Source organism: Myotis daubentonii, chromosome 10 (genome assembly GCF_963259705.1).
Source record: "Myotis daubentonii chromosome 10, mMyoDau2.1, whole genome shotgun sequence".
Classification (NCBI taxonomy): domain Eukaryota; kingdom Metazoa; phylum Chordata; class Mammalia; order Chiroptera; family Vespertilionidae; genus Myotis; species Myotis daubentonii.
In genome coordinates, this window is record NC_081849.1 from 82,293,235 (window position 1) to 82,311,582 (window position 18,348).

At 42.6% G+C, this 18,348-nt stretch overlaps 1 protein-coding gene across 2 annotated transcripts in view; it reads right to left on the reverse strand.

Moving 5' to 3' along the window:
• Nucleotides 1–13,894: 13,894 nt before the first annotated feature.
• IMMP2L (inner mitochondrial membrane peptidase subunit 2) overlaps nt 13,895–18,348 on the reverse strand; it is a 477,803-nt gene continuing 473,349 nt past the window's right edge. For both annotated transcript variants that reach the window (XM_059655893.1, XM_059655892.1), the window contains one exon: nt 13,895–14,482. In XM_059655893.1, coding sequence (XP_059511876.1) covers nt 14,363–14,482 — 120 coding nt within the window. In that variant the 3' untranslated portion in view covers nt 13,895–14,362. The remainder of the gene's footprint in view (nt 14,483–18,348) is intronic.

Sequence of the window (18,348 nt, forward strand, 5' to 3'; positions counted from 1 at the left end):
CAAGATATTGAAAACCAATTTGAAGAAATAGTGGCAGAAAACGTCCCCTACCCAGTGAAAGAAATAGACTTACAAGTCCAGGAAGTGCATAGAACCCTAAACAAGAGGAATCCAAAGGGGACCACACCAAAACACATCACAATTAAAATTCCAGGAGCAAAAGACAAAGAGAGAATCTTAAAAGCAAGAAAAAAAAAAAAACAGTTACCTACAGGGGAGTACCCATATGACTGTCAGCTGATTTCTCAGCAGAAACTATGCAGGCCAGAAGGGAGTGGCAAGAAATATTCAAAGTGATGAATATCAAGAACCTACAACCAAGATTACTCAGCAAAGCTATCATTCAGAATTGAAGGTCAGATAAAGAGCTTCACAGATAAGAAAAAGCTAAAGGAGTTCACCATCACCAAAACAGGATTATATGAAATGCTGAAGGGTATAGGAGAAGATGGAGGAGGAGGAGGAGGAGGAGGAGGAGGAGGAGGAGGAGGAGGAGAAGAAGGTAAAGATAAAAATATGAACAACGAAGTGGCAACAAATACATATCTATCAACAATTGAATCTAAAAATCAAATGAATAAAAAATCTGATAAACAGAATAAACTGGTGAATGGGATAGAATCAGGGGCATGGATATGGAACAGACTAATGATTCTCAGAGGGAAGGGCGTGTGGGGGATTCAGGAAGAGATTAGACAAAGATCTTATATACATGTGTGCAGTACCTATGGACACAGACAATAGGGTGGCAAAGGCCTGGATTTGGGTGGGAACCAGGTGGAGGGGAGCTATGGGGGAAAAAAGAGGACATTTGTAATCATCTCAACAATAAAGATAAAAAAAGAGAAGTTAGGCAATGACTTTAAATATTCTCATTTTAAAAATGACAATAAACATTGTTGAGAGAATTAAATTTAATATTTTGTGGTAGCTCTTTAAAAAGTATGCCCCAAGCCATTCTTATGGTTTTATATTCCAATAAAGTTGCCCTGGCCTATACTCTTTGCTCAGACTTTCATTCCTTGTTATGCGGGCCCTTAGATTCCTACATGCACATTAGAATAATTGACCTTCCTTCATTCTTGGACTCTGCCCTTGCCCTTATGTTATTTAAAGTTTACCTGCTCACCTCGCTAGTGTGTGGTGGCCAATGTGTGACACTTAAGGACTATGTTAGCCTGTTAACCTCAAAAAAAATTGAGCCATAACATTGGCTTTGAATAAAAATGATCATCGATGGTGAGGTTATTGCCTGAGGACTATAATTGATTTTACTAGTTTGTCCAAAGAATGAAGTGTATAAACGGTCCGGGAACTTCCTGGGGTATGTAAATATTGTGTCACATTTACATGAGTTTTGATCCTGAACATCAATATTTATGACCAAAAGGGAGCTCTATGGCATTGCAATTTTTCCTAGATCATCTGTATCTAGCCCACAGATTTATCAAATTTACTGCATCATTTGGTGTGAAGCAGTTACGTTACTTATTCATATTAACGAAAACGGAAGAGATAAATTGGTAATTGATATGTTAACGTGAGTAGCCTTCATGTTCAGGATTCTGAAAGTTATTTGCCCATAATCATTCCAAACATCTAGTATCCACTTAGGATACTGAGGCTGTGTGGGGCAGTGAGGCTCACCAGATATCCCACGGGCGCACCCATGTTCGCAAGCCTCCTTGTTAGAAGGGCCCACGTATCTGGCTCTCGTCAGTGGGCTAAGAGGGGCGTGATGTTGTCACTCTGGGCTGAGGCAGTAACATGCCCGTTTAGGTTTTGCACCCGCCGTCCCCTGGCACAGGGATCTCGGCATGTCCTCTAGCCCCTCTCTCTCCCAACGAGTTAAAATGCCGATTCTGACTTGGGCCTGAGGTGGGGCCTGAGACTCCTCATTCCTAACCAAGTGCCTGATGGTATCGATGATGCTGAGCTCAGACCAAAATCTAAGCAGCAGGACTCATGGCCATGCCTTCAAGAGGACAGGCCCTTTCCCAGCGTGGCCCCGGCGTGACGCTGGGGAGTGGAGCCTTACATGGGACAGTAGTGAGAGTGTGAAATGAATGGGCAAGTAGGCGGTCAAGGGCAGTTTCTTTCTTCAGAAACCGGCTTTTGCGATTATAAGCCAATTATGGATATCCAAATAGAATATTAGAAAGTTTTGATATTTTCCTATTTAAAAAAATGTCCCCTTGATAGTTTCTGTATCCTTACAATTTCAATGGCTGTAGTTCCATGTCAAGACGGCAGGCCAGTGGATGGACAGGAACGATGGAGGGAGCACACACAGTTCTGGCCACAGGAGACGGAGACTGAGCGGGTCACAACGCTCTCCGGTTCCTGCCAGAGCCACAGCAGATAAGCCCCCACCGAACTGTTGTTCATCTTAAAAATGTACGTGACTTCCGTGCCCTGCTTTGTAATATAGCTATGATATCAATGCACATTTTAATCACTTTCAGATAAAACCATCACTCTGAAAGTGTGCTGTTTTATGCTGCGCCGTTCAGGCCAGAACCCTACAGGTGGGCTCCCGTTTGAGAAACATAGCACTGGGATCAAGGACAGTCCTTTCACATGCAATTCATGCTTCATAGTTATTTGCTCGATACTTTTTTATTAAAAAAGAGTCTATTTCTTTGCTCCTTCCTTAAGGCCTACATCGCCTGGCTTTCTCTTCGCTTTCACGGGCCTTAGGGAATCTGTGGCAGGGACATTCTTGTCTAGTTCCCATTGGAACCGTGAACCTCACGGCTTGGTTGCTAATCAGCCCCCAAACCGCGAGGCCAGCCGGCCGCGTCATGATGCCCTCTGGACGCTGCCCAGGTTGCTTCCTCCTTCCTGGCAGCATCCTCACGAGGGACTAGTGCAGCGATACAGAGAGTGCAACAAATTACACCGGAGTGCAGGGTTCCCGGGGCGTACATTCAGTAAGAAGAGAGCTCTTCAGACCGGACCCTAAATATAACTCCTCATCTAGTCCAAAGGGAATGAATAACTTCAATCCAGCAAAGGGTTCCCTCTTCGGAGCCTTTGGGCTTCTCTCTCCATTCGACTCAGCCCCCTACCTGCCTCGCTGTCTGTGCCAAAACAAGAAAAAAAATCCTCTTACCTTTTTTCAAATCTATTCTTTTGTCTGGCTTAATAGAAGACACTTGGATTCTCAGGTATATTTCTGCTTTCAACCTATTGCAATATCGTATGTTGTGTTGCCTCAGGAAAACTCCATTTATTCTCACAGAGAACGAAGAGTGAAAACGTCAATCAATGTATTACTGTTCTTATGGAAATAGACTGGAACTTGCAGATCCCTTAAAGCAGCGGTTTTCAACCTGTGGGTCACGACCCCTTTGGGGGTCGAACGACCCTTTCACAGGGGTCGCCTAAGACCATCAGAAAATACATATGTAATTACATACTGTTTTTGTGATTAATCACTATGCTTTAATTATGTTCAATTTGTAACAATGAAATTGGGGGTCACCACAATATGAACTATATTAAAGGGTCGCGGCATTAGGAAGGTTGAGAACCACTGCCTTAAAGGGTCTTGGGGATCCATCAGGTTCCCTGGACCATCCTTTGAGCACTGCTGATAGAGAGTATTTAAAACAGTACCTGTTACAGGGTGAATGTAATTGTAAGAATTAGCTATTAGTGTTGTCTTCTTTCTAAATATATTAGCTTACATCGGTCCCCATTTTCAGTACCCCCTGCCTGTACCCATTCTCATATGTCCTTTGCCTCCTGGTTTCTCTGTTTTAGCTTCTTTCCTTGGGTCTCCTTTTCAAAATTGGAGATTTTCTTCTGAGCTCTTCTCATGGGACACTGGTTTCCCTCTGAGCACCACATCTCTTACTTGCCCACGCTTACAAGTATGCGTAGGAGGCACTGGACTTCAGGCTCACCCATGGTGCCCAGATAGGACTATCGCGCACCTGGTCTTCCAACGAGGGGAGGAAACCCTGACCCAGAAGTGGGTCTGGATAAGTCACGAAATGAAAAAAACAGAGCATATTGAGGAGCTAATGGAGACCTCCCTGAATTGGACCCTTATGATGACAAGTTCTTGGCCCCAGGTTGATAAGCTTCCTCTATAGACTGATATAAGGGTAAGGCATGGAGGAGGAGAATGGCAAAAAGGGAAAGTAGGCTAGACGAAATGGAAATGCTAATTAATTTTTCATGACCTAGGATTGGTCAAAGATTTCTCAGTCATGACACTAAATGCATGATCTATAAAATTTTAAAAATAAATTAGACTTTATAAAGGTTTTTTTTTTAAAAAAAAAAAAACACAGCTATTGCTCTACAAAGATCCTATTAAGAAGAGGAAAAGCAAAGAGAATGAAAATGTCCACAGAAACTAGGAGAAAATATTTTCAAAACACACATCAGGCAAATTGTTGGCACACAGTGCATAGCAAGCTCTATAAACTCAATAATAAGAAAACAAACAATCCACTTAGAACAAATAATTGAACAGACACATCACCAAAGAAGCTATATGGATGGCAAATAAACACATGAAAAGATGTTCAACATTGCTTGCTTTTAGAGGAATGAAAATTAAAATCACTATTTCTACACACCTATCAGAATGGCTAAAATAAAAAACACTGATAGTGTTAAATGCTGACAAGGATGCAGACAAACTATGTATGTCTCATATACTGCTGGTGAGAACGCACAGCCACTCTGGAAGAGCACTTTTTTAAAAAGTTAAACATACACTCGACATACGACATAGCGCTTTCCTCCATCTCTCCCTTCCTCATTCCCTTCCTCACTCTTCCTTTCTTTCCTCTCCTCTCTTCTCTTCTCCTTTCCTTTGTGATCAAGATTCATCCATTGGTTTTGGTTATTATGTCTTGGGTAGAGAACTATTAAGCAACTCTAACACATACTTAAGTTATTTTAAATAGTCATCTATTTAGCATGTATCAGAAAGTTGGAGGCTTCAAGTATCAGAATTATTTACTCATGGGAACAAGTCAAAAAGACAAGGTTCAGAATCAGCAAAAATTCAATGGCTTCACCTCCATTTCTCTGTGGTCCTTTGGTTATGCATTAGCTATTATTCTAAGGCTTTATAACCACACACTGTGGTGCTGAGCGGAAGAGAAAGAGTTGATCCAATAAACTCCCATACGAGTGAGAAAACGTCCTTTCTAGAAGAACCCAAGAAATCTCTTCTTGGGTCTCAATGTTCTGGGGTTAGTCTCCTTTCCGTTTCTCAGCCAAAGCTTGTGTACAGGAAAACTCCAATTTGCATTCTTAGAGGCTCTGTTGAGACCCATGAGAGTATCCTGACTCCTTAGATTAACCAGAGTTACCTATGAGCGGGGGTCACCCCCCGTGCGGCACAGTCACAGATAGTGGGCCGAGTTGAAACAGACGTAGGGAAGACAACCTCAGTGTCCGCTGTATGACAGAGACTTCTTTTCTTGTGCACGTTTTTTTCTGCAGAAGGAAAGCGAAGATGACAAAAATACTGACGCTTGTCCTTCAAGCTGACATAATATTAGTTCTACTAAAATACGACATTTGCTTATGTCAAGCCAAGAAAAGACACATTAGACAATGAATGCGAGGCTTGCACCCATTTGAGGACCCTGTAGAATCTACGCTATTCACGAAGGTAGCACTTAATGATTTTGACCATTGAGATGTTATCTTTAAGGTAATATTTAGAATATAATTTGCTGCAGTAAGTGCAGTTTTCTGGCTGAGATGTCCATCTAGAATCATTATTGAATGATGATTTTAAAAAAGATTGCTTTGTAATAATATGGCTCATTGCCAATTCATCGGTTTCTCTTTTCCTCAAGCCATAATAAATGTGCTTAGAAACATTTACACCTGGGGCCAAATGTGGCCCAGATTTCAGTTCCGGTGTAAAGGTTGACAAAAAGCCTTTGCACTCTCTCTTCCCTGGACTAAATTTATTTAGGGATCCAGGCATCCCCTGCCTTGTGATTCAATGTCAAGACCTAGATTTCCCACCGGGTAAGATAACAAATCATACAAAAGTAGACTTGCGACAGCCAGCTGGGCGAACAAACCTGTCTTCCCTTGCAGTACCTTCCAGAAGATTAACTACCTGCCTCAGCTCTTCAGTCTGTCTGTTCTCCCCTGGATTTTGGCTAGTTTGAGGCTTTTAACATTCTGTATGTCATGGTGCCTGGAGATTGGTGACAAAGCCCACCTCCCTGAAGCTCCTTGCAGTACTTGTGCACACACACATACACCATAACCTGTGAGTGAGGCTTCCAGCAGAAATCTCCGTGGTCTTGGAGTCACTTCGAGGGAAATCAGGGAAATGAAATGGGATCTTTCTCCTAGCGACCGTCAACATTTCCAGCATCTTCAGCATCGCTACCTCAGCTCCCTGTTACCCTGGGTTCCTCACATCCTCTCCCGATTGCCTCCTTTCAACTTGGCCGTTAACTTCTTCAGTCACTCTCTCAACTCTAAAAAGAAGGACCATAAACCTGGTGAATAACATTATTTATGGATCCCAGTCTGATCTTGTGTGTTGGTGATTCATTCTTTGAATATTTATTGAGCACTTCTATGTGCAAGGCTCTGGGTGAGTGTTTTAAAAGATACAAAAACGAGACATGAGACTTCAAAGAGCTTAGTGAGGGGCGGTTATTTCAGGCTTCAAAGTAAGTCATTCCCAGCAGGCGTGGCTCAGTGACTGAGTGCCATCCCATGAACCAAGAGGTATTGGATTCCATTCCCAGTCAGGGCACATGCCCGGGTTGCTGGCTCAATCCCCAGTATGGGGCTTGCAGGAGGCAGCCAATCAATGTTTCTCTTCATCGATGCTTTTATCTCTCTATCCCTCTCCCTTCCTCTCTCTCTCTCTCAAAAAAAAAAAAAAAACACAAAAAAACCAAACCAACCAACCAAACAAACAACAACAAAAAAAACAACAACCAAAAAACAAAGAAACAAACAAACAAACTCATGAGAAAGGAGCAAAGCACTGTGGGCCCTCAGAGGAGACGATGGTATTGACATTGATCCTAGGGGGTCTGGTGTCGGTGTGGGCAGACAAGTTCTTGCCCCCAAACAGTTTTTCCATCTACTGTTTGATGCCGCTTGTATGTTGTGCCACACAATGATCACTCTTTAACCACAGGTTTGATCTTTACTGAACTGCTCATTAACACTTAAATGTTTCAACCTCAGGGCACACAGCTAGGTAAGTGTAGTTAAGCCACTTTCCTATTCCTCTCTGGCTGCAAATAAAGAAAGCTTGGAATCGAGCTGCTCCAGTGTTACCCTCGGCTTTGGGAATATCTGCAACAGGGCGGCTGCTTCCTCCTTTGTGCTCACATAGCATTCTAGGTGTTTCTCTGTTATGGAGGGCAAAGCATGTTTCTGTCGTTATTTATTTATGCATTAACCTTCCTCATTAGACGGTGAGTCCTTAACAGCAGGGACTGGAAAATAGTAGGCACTCAACAAATGTGTGTTAAGTGTATGAATACATGAGCCTAACCCACAGCTGGTTACTGGCGTCATGACCTAGAACTTCTAGGTAGAGAGATAAAAGGAACAATGCGTTTCAGCAGCTCCTTGCTGAAGGTGGGGAACCCACTGGGAGGGGCTTGCATTGGTGGACGAGTCAAGGAGAGAGTCTCGGAGTTCATGTTGAGTCAGCTGTCTGGTTGGTTCAGCCTTAACTTCCAGAGCAGTGATTGTAGCGAGGTTACTTTTGCTGCTTCTCAGTATTAATCCAGGACTGGGACATATGCCTGGTCCCAGTATTAACACAGAACTGGGACGTATGCCTGGTTCCAGTATTAACACAGGATTGGGATGTATGCCTGGTCCCAGTATTAACACAGGACTGGGATGTATGCCTGCTCCCAGTATTGCCTATGCAGGAACAGGGAATTAATGATATAGGAGAAGAGGGTTCATTGCTAAAGACACTTCCTTGACTAGATGAGAAGGCTTGGATCTAGTACACAGTGGACATTAGAGAATTCCTACATATACACTTTTTTCAATTCATTTGTACTTCAGTCTGGATATAGGTTTACATTTACCTTCTCAGTTGTTGAGGGTCGCTAGCAAACACTCGGTTTAAATATGTGGGCTGAAACTCAGAGCGAAGACGGAGCCATGCCTGGGGGCGGACCTGGTCAACAGACCTGGATGCCACTCAGTTTGACCTTCCTGCCCAGTGTTACGGGGGTGGATCTCATGATGTCGCCAGGAACTCAAGGCCCACCCAGATGTGATGGAACTTCCTGTTATTCGAGTATTTATTAAATCTGCTTGCGGTGCTGGCTCTCTCTGTGTCTGTCCCTCCTTCAGAGGGCAGACGCCACACCCAGCCCAAGCTTTTATTCTATTTCTGTGTCTGTGGGATTTGGGAAAAAATTTTCATTTTTTCTCAAATCCAAAAGCACCTCCTACTTAAAAGAACCGGTTCACGTCTCTCTCTCTCCTTGCTCGACGTGGAGAAGGGAGCCCCCCGTCATGCTCAGTCATGAATTCCACTTTCTGAAATGAAAAGGCGCATTTTAATGGGTTCAAGCATAAGGACAGGCAGGAAGCAGAGTATATGGACACCAGTGCAGATAGGTTGTTATATATATGAGAGTGGCAGGCAGGTGAAGTCTTCTTATTCCTTATATATTCTCGTTGAATTGGAAGCAGCATCATTATTTGAGGGTGAGCATTAGGAGAAGATATAGCGTGCTTGTGGGAAGAAAAAGTAGAAATAAGTCTTCTAGGAGGGTGAGCAGGTGAGTTAGATAAATACAGCAGGAGAGTAAAGGTGTGCTGTGGTTTTGAATCTAGACAGCATTCTGGTCTATGACATCTCTCCAGAGAATAAAACTCTATGAAGAATGCAGAAACTGCCCTGGCCAGTTTGAATCAGTGGATTGAGCATCGGCCTGCGGACTGAAGGGTCCTGGGTTCGATTACAGTCAAGGGCACATACCTCAGTTGCAGGTTCCCTGGCCCTGATCAGGGTGCGTGCAGGAGGCAACCAATCAATGTCTCTCTCTCACATTGATGTTTCTCTTTGTCTCTCCCTCTCCCTTCCACTCTCTCTAAAAATCCATGGAAAAATACCCTCGGGTGAAGATTTAAAAAAGAAAAAATGCAGAAACTAGCTGCAATAATCTGAGAAGATTGGAGCTGAATTTTGTTCTCACAGAAAGAAGGAGTGGTGTTGGGAAGATCTGAGGGGGAATGTGTATGTTTAGGGCACCCCTTCTCCTCTTTGACCTTGGGGAAGTAATGTTTCACCAAAAATAGAGGCTTTCCATTTGGTGAGAAGACTAGAAACTAAAATAAGAGGCCTGTGTTGGCGAATGTCACTGGCACCCCCCACTGTCAGCCCTCGGATGCTCTGTTTGGGGTGAACTTTGTTGTCGGGGTCCTTCGGTTCTGTGTGTGTCCTTCCAGCTCTCTCGTGGGTAGATTTTGCTTTTTGCTGCTGGGGATTGGATATCACCCTCTTGTAAGGCTCTCAATAGGACTGAAGACTTGCTGATCTCATGTCTAAAGGCATGTAGGGCAATGGCAAAGTTACTACCGTTCCAACATAAATATCAATGAGATCAAATTAATGTGAAAACCCCAATGAATCTGTTATTATGTAAACTATTAAACATGAACTCGGTTCCTCCTGAGTTTCATGTACAGTTGTGAGTACCTGAAACACAGTCAATAACACTATTGTAATTATCATACCCTGCATGCATTTTTCCATGCAAATAACTGTACACCTACTTTTACTCCTATATTTTCCCAGGTGACTTTGATACCCTTCCAAGTGAAAGTCCCCATTCTATAGTCTTTCTGATTGTGTATAAAGATGTTCACCATGGTGTCATACATCTTTGAAGTTCAACATTTGAGTAAGCAGTTGCTGTTGAGACTGAAATCAGCTTATAAGGTTTGTTTTCAAGTTCGGCAAACAGAGACCTTACCCTCTCAAAGTCAGACGTGATAGCCTTGGGCCAAAGCAAGCTGACCCAGAGACTTCCTATAAGCTATACTGGGATGCTTCCCTTCGGAAACCTCTACGTTAATTAACTTAAGTGACTAGGGTGGACTTGGTTGTGCTAACAGACTTCAACATGTCAGTAACATGACTCCATAGACCTTTGTTTCCTGCTCGCTTGCTAGTCCTGAGAGGATGTTCACGCTGTGCTGGCTGTTTTTCAGGCGGTCACTCAGGGACCATACATTTTCCGTGGTGCGCTACCCTTAGGGCTTTACCATCGTGAACATCCCACCAGGCCTAAAAAAACCTGGAGGTGCCCAGGAGAAGTTTTCTGTGCCAGGCACATTCATCACTTTCAGTCATAACCGAGTTGGCAAGAACTCAAACATGGCCATTACTAACAGCAGAGGAACCTGGAAAATATAACTTAGAGATATTTCTCGGGAAAAGAGAAGAATAGTTTTGTTGAAGTTGCTCCCATACTAATAAAGGGGAGAGTGACTATGACAAGATAAAGATGTTTGTGAAAATTTTGTTTTCAGAGTTGGTGTTAAGACTGATTCTCCAGATATCTCTGACTCTGAAGATCTGAATTTTTAAGTCAGGTTTATGATCATGTATTTAAGGGGGAAACTGGGAGTGGAGGAGGGCAACTCTTGGTAAGAAGTTTGTAGCTTGACTCAATTATGCTTGGATTTAGCAGAAAAGAGAGAATTCACAGGGTGTCAAGGAATCAGGACCCAAACTGGAGACATGTTATCTGCAATTTGTTTTTTAAAATTAATGTATTATTGACATATTTTAGTAGTTTCAGGTGTGCAACATAATTGTATATATTGTGGAATGACCACCGTAATCAGTCTAATTAATGTTCATCGCCATAAACAGTTACAGTTTTTCTTGTGATGAGACCTTTTAAGATCTGCTCTTGGAAGCAATTTTCAAGAATGCAGCACAGTATTAACTACAGTCACTACACTGTACATATCATCCCCCTAACTATTTCCTCCCTTCACACCCCCATCCCTGCCTCTGCCTCACAGCCACCAATCTGTTCTCTGTATCTTCCAGCTCATTTTTGTTAGATGCCATATATTAGAGAGATCATACAGCATTTGTCTTTCTCTTTCTGACTTATTTCACATTGCATAATTCCCTTAAGGTCCATCCATGTTGTTGAAAATGGCAATATTGCCTTGTGTGGCTGAGTAATATTCATATCTATATATCACAGTTTCTTTACCCATCCATCTTTTAATGGACATGGTTTATACCCATGTCTTGGCTATGGTAACTAATGCTGCAACAGACATGGGTGCATGTCTTTTTGAGTTAGTGTTTTCATTTTCTGCAGATAAATACCCAGAGGTGGAATTCCTGGGTCATATGGTAGTTCTATTTTTAATTTTGTGGAGAGCCCTTGTGCTGGTTCCATAGAGGCTAAACCAATTCACATTCCCACCAACAGTGTACAAAGGTTCCCTTTCTTCCACATCCTCAACAACGTTTGTTATTCCTTGTCTTTTTTATAACAGCCGTGCTGACAGGTGTGAAGTGATCTCTCGTGGTCTTGATTTGTGTGACTCTGATGATTAGTGATGTTGAGCAACTTTTTCAAGTATCTGTTGGTCATGGTATTATTGGGGTTTTTTTGGGGGGGGAATCTATTCAGATTCTCTGCCTGTTTTTATAATTGAATGGATTACTTACTTATTTCTGCTATTGAGTTGTATGAATCATTGATACATTTTGGATATTAAACCCTTATCAGATATACGATTTGAAAACATTTTCCCCATCAGGGCATTGCCCTTTCATTTCATTGATGGTTCCTCTGCAGTGCAGAACCTTTTTAATTCAATGTTGTCCCACTTTTTTATGCTTGCTTTTGTTGCCTTTGCTTTTGGAATCGAATCTAAAAGATCATGACCAAGAAAATATCAAGAAGCTTACCTCACAAGTTTTCTTCTAGGGGTTTTATGGTTTCTGGTCTTACCTTAAAGTCTCTAATCCATTCTGAGTTCACTTGTGAGTGGGGTGTCAGAGGTCCAGTTCCATTTTTTTTTGCTTGTGGCTGCCCCATTTTCCCAGCAGTATTTATTGAAGAGTCAGTCCTTTCCCCATTGTATGTTCTTGTCTCCATTGTTGTAAACGAACTGACCACATAAGTGTGGGTTTATTTCTGGGCTCTCTGTTCTGTGCCAAAGGTCACTAGCACACTGTTTTAAATACTATAGATGTATGATGTCGTTTAAAATCAGGAAGTACAATATCTCCAGCTTTGTTCTTCTTTCAGAAGATTGCTTTTGGCTAATTGGGGGTCTTTTGTGGATTCATACAAATTTTAGGATTCTTTGCTCTACTCTGTAGATGAATATGTTAAAAAATTAGTTTACTTACATAGACAAATTTGTGTAATTCAAATTAAGTATGTACGAAAAGTTTAATTCTACAGAAAGGTTTTCTATATATATTGCTGTAATTTTAAATCTATACTGAAAAAGTCTAGTAAACACGTGCATTCACCAGTCACCGTGAGTAAATGCACGTGGCAGGGGTGTGGCTTAGCACACGTGGGAACATCAGCCAGTGCGAGCTAAAACTGCTGCAGAGTCCTGCCTGCAGCAAGAGGACCAAGCACCTAGAGCAGTGGTTCTCAACCTGTGGGTCGCGACCCCTTTGGGGGTCAAACGACCCTTTCACAGGGGTCGCCTAAGACCATCCTGCATATCAGATATTTACATTACGATTCATAACAGTAGCAACATTACAGTTATGAAGTAGCAACGAAAATAATTTTATGGTTGGGGGTCACAACATGAGGAACTGTATTTAAAGGGCCAGAAGGTTGAGGACCACTGACCTAGAGCGATACATGTGATCACATGCTAATCATTCCCCAGACACTGTTTACAAGTAGTGACTCTTAGACTTAAATATGTAGACGGTAGTTGTAGATGTGTAATATTTATGTCAGTGAAATTACTACCATGTTTTCCCCAACCTATGGCCTATTTGCTAAAGCTTATTAAAACTAACAGTGAACTAATTAACGAAAAAATAATGTTGATTTAATTATAAGTAAATCTTGGTTAAAATCACTTTAGAATTAACATATGACATATGGACTTGAAATTTTGTCCATTAAATCCAAAGTGCATGAAATCATGGTCCAAAAAATGGAGGGTTTACTGTATTATCTTTTAAAACATTAATTTTGAACAACCTATTAACATTAGTACTCACTGATGTTTGGTGAACAAGCCACTGTGATGATAATGAATTGTTATTAGCAAGATAGGCCCTTAACATGCATGTGTTTTTGCTGTTGAGCCTCTGTTCCTGCAAGCGAATGAGTCTGCATCCATATTGGCAAGATGGCCGGTCCTTGTTTGGGATTATATTGCTGATGAAGCAAGAAAACAAGACTAGGCACACAGAGGAGATGGGTTCAGAACTTAGTTCCCCTCAGCGCGAGCCTCCAATCCGTGGGAGGAAAAGGAATAAAAGCTTCATAAATGCAGACTTGCATGCTGGCCACTTGCTTCCTTATCTATACAATCGCAGACTCCGTTGTGCTAACATAACACTTAGCAACTGGTGGTCAGCATGACAGACATGAACCCTGGAACATCACTGGGTAAAAGAAAAAACCCGACTTGGTTGATCTGGAGGAATTGTTTTTCTCTTCCATTTCACTTAGAACATTTCACGAAATAGTGACCAAATACTGATAAATGGGATTACTCATCCCTATGAACGGTCATGAGATCACTCAGAAGTTTTCAAGTCCAAAGGGCCGATGAGAAAGGTTGATTGTATGGAAGTATTGACAGGATGGGTCCTCCCCAAGAGAGAAGATAGTCCTCCTTCATGGACGTACAGATGAAATGACAAGCAAAGCCGTACCTGAGCAAATGAGTGCTTTATTTTTACATCACAGCTTACAGTATGTCCCACCTGGCTGTCAATCACAGTGTAATTCCTATCAGAATGTGTCTAATAGGTTTCTTCTGTTCCAGCTAAGCAGTAAGTGGCATCACTCAAGCAATTACTTTCACTTCGGTTCATTTTCACATTCTTTCAGCAGCAAACACCAAATCAAAACCCAGCAATCAACAGGATAAGCGTGCCTGGCAAAGTCTCACATAACCCCCAGCGGACATATGAGAATACACCTTCACATTCCCAAAGCTCGGCATGATTCTGGCATAAGACAATCGGGTATTACAATTGACCACAAATCAGGTGCCACTTCATACCGTTTAATGTTTTTAAACTCTCTTTAGTCATCTTAGCGTGAGAGGGGGTCTCCCGCAGGGCGTCACGTGTTGGCGGTCCCCCTTCCTGCGCAGGCGGCGGGAGACCCATCCATCACTGGTCTTCGCTCTGCACTGGCAGGCGCTCGGGGGGGAGCACGGACTGCAGCCGCTGCCAGCGCCCCGGGGGCCACAGGATGTGCGTCGCGTGCGCGTGCAGAAGCCCCAGCGAAACCTGCGTCGGTGACAGAGAGAAGCAGAAAGAAGACATGGTTTGGTGAGGGTCACGTTCACATCTTGACCATAGACTTGGTCCCATCCCGCGCGGCTGCTCCGTGGACGGGGATGACGAGGAGTGGACGTAGGAAGAGCCCCCAGGGCACTGTCTGGCGCCCGGCAGGATGTACGAGGTTCCGCTCCTCACAGCCACCGGAAGCAGGTCGGACATGGGCTTCCCTTTGCACGTGGGAAGCCTGGGTGCAGGGAGGAGCCATAGCTGGTCCACAGTCACCCAGAGCCCAAGGGTGGACGCTGGCTGCAGCCCGGCCCTCAGCAGCTGCACGCATAGACCCCGAAGGATAAAGCGGGGCGACCTCCTCAGAATATTCTAGAGTGCTCGGTTTTCAGAGAGACGTGGAAACAAATATGTTCTGCCAAAAGCATCGTCCCACCTGCTGGACGAACAGCAAGAGTTAGAGGTGAGGAAAGGCGGGTGCCTCCTGGGAATGCATTGAGCAGCACCACAGGAGTGACCCGGAGAAAGGCGGGAGGCCCAAGGGAAGCCGGCCAGGTGGGAGGGGAGGCTGTGGAAAGGAGTCAGTACAGCCTGGTCGCGTTGCTCAGTGGTTGGGCATCGACCGGTGAACCAGGAGGTCACGGTTGGATTCCCGGTCAGGGCACATGCCCGGGTTGCCACTAAGGGGCGTGCAGGAGGCAGCTGATCCATGATTCTCTCTCACCATTGATGTTTCCATCTCTCTCTCCCTCTCCCTTCCTCTCTGAAACCAATAAAATATTTTTAAAAAGTATAAAGATCCTGGTAGATGACAAAGAATCCCCATCAGCAGAGATGGACCAGACTGGAAGGGGAGGGAACTTTTCTCAGACTGAACACTGAGACCTGAGAAGGAAGGAGCCCTTAAAGCAAGCATTTTAAACTCCCTGCAGGCGGGTAAACAAGGCATGCGGCCCGCGGGCCATGAGTTTGACATGCTTGCCTTAAGGGCTCGCTAGGGACACACCTGTGGTGTCGAGAAGAGCGTGGCACACGTGGTTCAAGTGCAGATCAAGGCCCTCTCCTCGGACGGGCCTGCGGCAGGGCCCGGAATGCCAGTGTTGCTGCGATCAGCTATTCTAATGATAGTCAGAGGCTTATAAAACACTCATGTTTAAGCACTTACTTACTGAGCACCAGTTATAAAGCAGCGAGGACACGTCTGTGTTACTTTAAATGTTTCTTCCTATAAATTTGAGCTCCATGGAGATGAACAAACATCATTTCTTTCCTTGAAGTTACTTTATTTCCTAGCATATTCATCCGAAAAAACATCACCCAGAGCCTCCATGGGAAGAGCTGAGCGTCAGGGGAGAGACGCCAAAGCGATAGCCAGAAACACGTTTTCTCTGTTAAAGAAGCTTCACAGCGACTCAGAACACACACAGAATAAACCCAAAGGGGCCACGAAGCCCATGGGCCCCAGAGAGAAAGCTGTCTTCCACGTGTTATGTTGAAAATCAAACCTTATGAAACTTGAAAACATGGTACAGAAGATAGCTCTATTCACCCAGATCGCCAGTTATTTCCATTTGGCTGATTCCTCTCAGGGGCGTGTGCTATGTGTGTTTGTACACATACACTTTTTTCTCAGCCCAGTGGAAGTTGCTGGCTTCATGGTGAATTTACCCCAAAAGAAATCCTTCAACATGTATCTCCTAAGAAGGCTTTTCCCTACATGAATACCATGTATTACATGCAAGATATTTAATGTTGATGGGATATAGCCCTTGTTCAGATTTTTCCTATTGTCCCAATGTCTTTTATAACTAATTTATTTTTTAAATTCTTAATCAATGATCACAGAGTGTATCATCCTTTTGCTTCAGTTTACCTTTAGGTCATTTTAATCTGGAGCCCAGCTACCTTTTGTAAGTAGTAATTAATCAGTAGGATTTTTTTCAATTATAGCTGACACATAATATTAGTTTCAGATGTATAACATAGTGATGAGATATGTATATAACTTACAAAGTGATCACCCTGATAAGTCCAGTAGCCATCTGACACCACACATGGTTATTACATTATTATCGACTATTTTCCTAGGCTGTATTTTACAGCCCCATCACTGTTTTTATAACTGGCAATTTGTAGTTCTTAATGCCCTCCCCCCAGCCCCCAAACCTTACTCCATCTGGTAACCATCAATCTATTTTTTCATTTTTTTCAAGTTTCCACATATAAGTCAAATCATATGGTATTTCTTTTTCTGTCTGACTTATTTCACTTAGCATTATATTCTCTAGGTCCATCCATGTTGTTACAAATGGCAAGGTTTCATTCTTTCTTATATCTGAGTAACATACCACTGTATATATGTACACTTCTTTATCCATCTATTTGTCTATTGATGTTACTTCCTTATCTTGGTTTGGGTTGTTTTCCTATTTTATCTTTCTGATAGTTTATTATTGGCATATAAAAATGCAACTGGTTTCTGCATACTAATAATTGTAAATAATGCTGCAATGATCACAGGAGTGCATGTATTAGTTTTTTGAATGAGTGTTTTTTAATGTCTATGGATGTATACTTGGAAGTAGAATTGCTGTTTCATATTACGGTTGCATTATTAATTTTTTTAGGTTACTGCATATTGGATAACTTAGTCGTTTCTTTTCACTCAATCATTATGTTAATATGAAAATTTACATTGATTGACTTACAAAAGTTTAACTACATTGCATACCTGAGATAATCCCCACTTGATCATGATATATTATTCTTTAAAAAATATATAGAGAGCCCTAACCGGTTTGGCTCAGTGGATAGAATGTCAGCCTAAAGGGTCCCAGGTTCGATTCCCATCAAGGGCATGTACCTTGGTTGCGGGCACATCCCCAGTAGGGGGCGTGCAGGAGGCAGCTGATCAATGTTTCTCTCTCATCAATGTTTCTAGCTATACCTCTCCCTTCCATTCTGTAAAAAATCAGTAATATACATGTGTGTATATATATATATATATATATATATATATATATATATATATGTATGTATATATATATATATATATATATATATATATATATGTATATGTATGTTTTTGTTGACTTCAGAAAGAAAGGAAAAGGGAGAGAGAGAGAGAGAAACATCAATGATGAGAGAGAATCATTGATCGGCTGCCTCCTGCATTGCCCCTACTGGGGATCGAGCCCACACTCCAGGCATGTGCCCTGACAGGAATCAAACTGAGACCTTGTGGTTCATAGGTCAATGCTGAACCACTGAGCCACACCAGTTAGGTGATATATTATCCTTTTTTATATGTTACTAGAGGCCCAGTGCACAAAATTCGTGCAAGGGTAGGGTCCCTAGGCCTGGCCAGCGATCAGGGCTGATCAGGACCTTCCAGCTGCTGGCTGGGGCCTTCCTTCATTCTGTGCCACCCCCTGGTGGTCAGCACACATCACAGCAAGTGATTGAACTCCTGGTCGAACTCCCGAGGGGACACTTTGCATATTAGACTTTTATATATATAGATTGGATTCAGTTTGCTAATATTTTCATAAGGGTTTTTGTGTCTATATTTTATAGGAATACTGGTACTTTTCTTTCCTTGTGATGTCTTTGTCTAGTTTTGATATCAAGTAATTCTTGCCTTTTCATATTAGTTAAGAAGTGTGCTTCCACCTCCTCCTTTGCATGTAGTGTTGTATTTAAAAATAACATCAAAGTCCAGAATTCAGTCAAGTTTACCAGCATAATTCCTGCTTCACTTCCTCACACATCCATCCCCCCAAGATGATTCCTTTTACTTATGTGTTTCAAAACCTCAGTGTGTAGCTCATTCATATTTTAAAATAGATCAATATACAAAATCAGTT